The sequence below is a fragment of the Sprattus sprattus genome, assembly GCF_963457725.1.
Source record: "Sprattus sprattus genome assembly, chromosome: 2".
Classification (NCBI taxonomy): Eukaryota; Metazoa; Chordata; class Actinopteri; order Clupeiformes; family Clupeidae; genus Sprattus; species Sprattus sprattus.
In genome coordinates, this window is record NC_137921.1 from 27258424 (window position 1) to 27264852 (window position 6429).

The window sequence follows — 6429 nt, forward strand, 5'->3', positions numbered from 1 at the left end:
GCTAGGCTGGGCTGGTCTGGGCAGGCCTGGGCTGCTCGGATGCCTCTGGGTCCTCGTGCCCTTTTTCTCACGCACCCACAGAGCACCCGGCTCAGGCCCAGCTTGCCTAATCGGGTAATTGGCGCTTTAATGATCTGAGAGAGAGAGAGAGAAAAAAAAACTGCTTTCGTTTTGTTTCAGGATTTTTTTTTTTCATTTGCACACAGATGGGAGCAGTTCACCAACTGTTGACCTGAAGCATAATGATACGTTTAGTGTGTGCCTGTCTGTGTAGGTGTGTGTGTGTGTGTGTGTGTGTGTGTGTGTGTGTGTATGAGTTTGAATGAGTGTGAATTGGACTTCTTCTCTCGGTGAGACGAAATAGGCTATGCGACAGCCTGAAGCCCAATGAAAAATGATAGCCATTTTGTGGCCACGCAGACTGAATCTGACCTAAACTGACTCACTGTGCATGACTTGCCTTTTTAGATCATTAGCCTGGTGCCGTTACCAGGATGACAGCAGGAGGATCGGGCCACAAAAAAAGTCCATTACCTCATTAATTACATCATAATCTGGAGTCAATGTGCCAAATATGCACGGCAATAAATGTTATGGTGAAACACTTGTACAACATTAGCCTGATTTACTAAAGGTTTGCCGGTGCCAACTTCATATCATCTGCATGGGCTGTCATTTTTCTAATATGACAGATTTTCACGACAACCTATGAGGGGATAGGGTCACCCCTTCCCTGCAGTTGATATCAAGTGTCCACCTGTCATACTATACATCAGATTTTTTAGTAGCCCAGGTCCTGTAGATTCTGTGATTTTATTTATGTTAAACCACCATTTCCACACTACATCCCCCCCGCAATTACGATAACCTAACATATAAGACGGTCATATAGCAGCCTATTCATTATTGGGTGTTTCACACCTTATTTTGGAAAAGGGTGTATAATTTCTCCTCCGAACTCATTAACCATGGACAAATCATGTGCAGTTTGCAGCAAACCTCATGATTATTGTCCATAATTTAAATAAAACATCATTATTTCATACTGTTGATTTCCAAACCACCCTTGTTTTTTTCAAAGAAAAAAATGAAGTTCATTATCAATTTGCTGTGAATGTTCAAAAGAGTAAGTGTCAGAGCCTAAAGTGAGTATTCAGTGACAGTAGGATTAGAGAGACACAGAGAGGTCAGCAGTAAGCCCGCCCCCACAGTTCCCCTCACGCTGTGTGGAAGGGTGCCCTGTGTGTGTGTGTGGTTAGGGCCCCACAGGGCCCCCGAGGGTCTGGGTGGGCGTCCATGTGCCAGCCAGCCAGCCAGCACTACTGCTTACCCTGCTGTGTCCCATTGCTGTGTGTGAATGCCTGGTCGCCCAGCCAGCCGGTCTGGTCTTCCAGGGGCCCCTCAGCCTAGCAACCCTAGTGGTGGACGGGGCAGTCTCCTCTTCCAGTGTGGCAGGGCTTTAGTGTAGCATTAGTTCCATTGGGTGAGTCGACCATCTGCCTGGCATTAACCCCAGAACCCTCCTTCTCTTCGCAGGCTGGACAATTTGCTTAATATGGCCTATGGCGTAAAGAGGTAATTAAAACTTCACCGAATGCCAGATGTCCATGTTGACAAAGTGATTTTCTATCCTGTTTTTTTTTTTCTTCCTCTTCTTTTGAGAGTCTCCTTGACTTTTTTTTACCTACTTGTTCTGTTTTTTTTTTTTTGAGTTACTATCACCACCAACCAGCCAACCAAAAGAAACATTTAATTTCCAAAGGCTGGATATGCATATGTTTGATTACAAAGGACTGCAGATATTTTTTTGTTCCTATTCCGTTGGTATTTCTCTGTGTGACTTTATTTTGTTGTGTGTAAAGTTCTTGTTCTTGGGCATAGGTTTCCACCGGATTCAGGTGCTCAAGCTCCAATTCTAACAACACTATTAATTAAAATACCAAATAATGAAAGTATATATACATTTTTACGTTTAACTTTACAGATAAGGTATCTACATACATACAATAAAATGCACAGACTGTACAGACTCGTAATTTGTATACTGTGTAATATGATACCATACCTGAAGCGAGGGATGGAAGCTTCATGGAGGGGGCTTGAGTGACCTGGATCCCTGCAGGAAATCCTGTTTCACTGCAGGTGGCCTAGCCTTCAGATCGCCTCCTTTTCTGCTCATATTGTTTTCTCCTTATTTTGGCTTCCACTGCTGTTGGATGTTATGTCTAGTCAATAGGCTTTTGAACAGTGGCGGACCATGGGTTTTATAGTTATGCCCAGGGTGCGATTTGTCCAAAAACCAGAGGGGGGGATGTTTTTTTTTTTTTTTTTATCATGAAAAAAAAAACAAGCAATACATAGGCCTAATTCTCTTCATATACATGCATCATATACGTCTATGATATGATAATCGCTGCTAGACGCTCAGTTATTGTGCTCCCTCTCATTCACGTTGAAATACTGAAACCGAAACTGAAACTTTGAAACTGAAACGCAACTGTTTTGGACAGAACTCGCTAATTCAGTGAACAAAAAAAAACCAGAGGGGGGGTAAATCCCCACCATCCCCCCCGGCAAATCGCACCCTGGTTATGCCTTCACTGATGATTTATGTTTTTGAGTGAAAAACAATTACATAGTCATAGTCATAGTCATTTAATTGTCACCTTTCAAGCATTTTGAGAGTTAAAAGGACAGAGGAAACAGGTGGTGTAAGCAACGTTGCTATTGCTAACAAGGTCATTTTGAAGCAACCCTTTACTTTTTCTCTAACGTTAACCTGTTTAATTGAAGTAACAGCTTACAACAAATCAAGATTATGGTCAAAGCAATGGCACTATACGAGAATAATCCTTTTTTTTAAAAACAGCAAATTGTGAATTAGTCGAGCAGAACTGCCTCAGTGAAGTGAAATACTTACACTGAACTCAAGTTGCTAGCATAACCATCCCATTACACCAAACAAACTCACAGTGTCTTAGCGTAAATAGGCCTTCAGTTTGAGCTAAGATGGACTTATATACTCAATGACGTATCCGATAGATCCCACAAGCATCATAGAACAAGATCGGCTTAATCACACTGATCACTGATCGCACCGATGTGTCTGTCAATCAAGATTAGATTTTCCCACTCGCTCACACTACTGTGGACCTGCTGAAGATGCAGTGAAGGCTTTTTAGGGCAAAGCTCAGATTCAAGCTTCACAGAAACAAGATGTGATTGGATACAATCTGTTCTTCCCCCTTTACTTTCTTTTCCCACACTCTTGAATAACGTACCTCAATGTAAAGAGAGAAGGAAGCGATCGGGAAAATGGGCAGGTGCAGTTAAGCCTTCACAAAAGGCTTAGCAGGCCCTGACGGTCCGCCACTGCGTTTGAGAACATTTTGAAACAGCATTTTTTGTTGCATTTTTTCCTTTCCAAGTGTTCATTGAAATCACTTTGATGTCCTCACACCAAAGTGGAGACGGGCTGTGACTGACGATTGGGCATGCGAAATAGAGACCTGCTGCATTTTTCTTTTCCTACCCTGATTTGAATTATTTACTAGCTTGCTGTGTAAACATGTTGCGATATCTATTGGTTTTCATATCAGCGACCTGCAGCTGTGTGTGTGCGTATGCGTGTGTGTGTGTGTGAAGGTTCCTCCGTTGCTTTCGTGGCGGAGGGAAGTGAAGCTCGGAATAATCTCCTGAGCAGCCCACTCGACCTCGGTGTGTCAGTGGCTAATTTGTTTTACTGCTGCCTGACAAAGGCACAGAAACGACACAAATCACAGCAGTCAGGAGGTAATTCAAATAGATCTCAGTGCCACCACATTGGAGCCGAAACATATTCGACTTACATGGAGCACCTGATTAACATTCCTGGGAAACACTGCTGTCAAAGGCTAACAAAGTAAAACTAAGGGTACAACGACGACGTGCTCAGTTTCACTGTAATGTCGCCCATCACTGTTTATGTAAAAACCTTAAGAGGACTATGATCTGAGAAACATAGTCAGTAACAGAGGACCTTCACTGACTTGTTCCCTTCCTCCCTGTCTGTTTGACAGAGTTTAGACGCATATAGTCAACAGCTCCAGAAAGCCAAGGCTTTAGGTAGTGTGTCTCTTTGCTTGCGAAGCACGTTGCTGTAGGTAATTAATGAACAAAGGCGAAGCCTGAAGTGAGGCTGCCGGAGAGGAGAGCATCGCTAGGTAGAGCCGGCCACTCAGGGAGGCGGGATCGGCCACAGGTCAGACTGCTTGTTGCTATGCAACCCCTGGCCCCGGCCATTGGCCGTGGAGAGGGAGGGAGAGAGAGGAAGCGCCTGACGGGCAGTCTTTCTGGCCTCGCCCTGCCGACCACGGCCGACCCCGAAGCCTCTGCGTCAGACAGACAGACAGAGAGTGACCTGGATCCCTCCCGTATAAACGCACAGGGAATTAAAAAAATATAAAGGACAAATATACAAGGATTTGAGCATGGAGCAGCGGCACAGGAGAAAGTACTGTTGAGGAGACAGAATAATTCCTGCCAGAAGGAGAGGCAGGGAGCGTGCCTGGCCACTGGTCCATGTGGAGCTATCGATCAACGTCACACACACACACACACACACACACACACACACACACACACACACACACACACACACAGACACACACACACACACACACACACACACACACACACACACACACACACACACACACACACACACACACACACACACACAGACACACACACACACACACACATGCAGACACTGCAGAGAGTATGGCTTTGGCTGCCAGGCGCAATCCACTTAGCTGCTCATGCTACAAAAATTTGGAGAGAGTGCATCCATTTTCCGTTTGGCTTGTTCCCCCTTCAGCCCCCTTTACACCTCTGCAGGCCAATGGGCCGGCGCGTCGGCTTCTCGCAAACATCTGCAGCAAAGCAGAAATCTCAATTAAAGCAGACCCAGTAAAGCTTGTAGTGCTTCCTTGAGAGGTGGCATCAGAAATGACGCTTTTATCCAATTTACCTTTTATTTAAAGTGGAAATTTCCTTTAAGCGGAAAGGCAATTAAGTGAAGTCAACTGAGCATTCAAATCTTTCCATCGGAGACAAAGAGAAGGGCTGTGAAGAGAGAAAAGATTAGGCTGGGAATGCGAGCAGATTTACTTGGTCGCATGCTAAATCTCTCACAAATTCCAATGTATTAATTTTACAAGTTCCTGCAATTTAACTTCCAATAGATCCACTCAGGAAGACGGGGAGAGAAAGGAATTGCTTCAGTGCGTGTGTGCATCTTGTGTTTGAGCATCTTGCATTGAGCAGGCCCCCTGCCTTCTCAGCCAACCACAACTCTACGCAGCCTTCAGAGGAAATGCTTTAGTTTGCTCTACTCCATTGTAGTGTGGTAATCAATGAACCCTGTAATCAAAAGCACCTAAATGTCAGTGACAAATGCAGCTAAATACTCTGAGACCAGTTCTTTTTGTTGGCCTAGGTGTTTTTTTTTTTAAAACGTGTAGTTCAAAACACAATTTGAACATTTGTAAATTGTAGTTCAAACACAGTTTGAACAATTGTACATTGGCTAAACTCCCCTCACCTTGAGTGTCTTTACAACATGACTGAGCCCAGGCTGTTTCTGTTTTGACTGTCTTCAGTTTTACATCTAAACAGATAAAGGTTAAACTTAAATACCTGGGTTTTTCTCTCTCTTTCTCTCCCTCTCTTTCTCTTTCTCTCTCTCTCTCTCTCTCTCTCTCTCTCTCTTTCTGTCATTCCTCTCTCTCTGTCTTCTCATCTTTCTTTCTCTCTTTCTTTACCTCCCCCCCCTCTTTCGCTCTCAGGTTCTCTCCCATCACCATTGATAGCATGACTAGCCTGGTGGGGATGAACATCCCCGGCCACACCGGCACCGGCTGGTGCATCTTCGTCTACAACCTGTCCCCCGACTCAGACGAGAGCGTCCTGTGGCAACTGTTCGGGCCCTTCGGCGCTGTCAACAATGTCAAGGTGATCCGCGACTTCAACACCAACAAGTGCAAGGGCTTCGGCTTCGTCACCATGACGAACTACGACGAGGCGGCCATGGCCATCGCCAGTCTGAACGGCTATCGGTTGGGCGACCGCGTCTTGCAAGTCTCCTTCAAGACCAACAAGACCCACAAGTCTTGAATGCTCCCGGTCCCTCTCGCAAAAACCCCTGCCCACTATAACAACCCAACCTTACAGCCGCCCAACACAACACCACCAGACAGGAACACCCACAAACCCACCAACGTCGTCAAAATAAACTGGAAATGGCTTATAACATAACTGGACCTATAAGCCAATGTTGCCTAAGTATAACATACGTACACGGAAAAAAAAGAGAAATGTCCAATGATTTGAAATCAGCCTGTGCTGATGCAGGAATCCTGTTGTATATCCTTTGAGTTTATGTGGTTG

At 44.9% G+C, this 6429-nt stretch overlaps 1 protein-coding gene across 6 annotated transcripts in view; it reads left to right on the forward strand.

Annotated features, from left to right (window-relative positions):
- Positions 1 to 6156, forward strand: part of elavl4 (ELAV like neuron-specific RNA binding protein 4) — a gene marked incomplete at both ends in the record, with an annotated part of 91554 nt that extends 85398 nt beyond the window's left edge. For 5 of the 6 annotated variants that reach the window (XM_080832222.1, XM_080832223.1, XM_080832224.1 and 2 more), the window contains 2 exons: positions 1537 to 1575; positions 5829 to 6156. In XM_080832222.1, the coding sequence (XP_080688348.1) occupies positions 1537 to 1575; positions 5829 to 6156 (367 nt within the window). The remainder of the gene's footprint in view (positions 1 to 1536; positions 1576 to 5828) is intronic. The other variant, XM_080832227.1, reaches the window with a different exon arrangement.
- Positions 6157 to 6429: the final 273 nt, after the last annotated feature.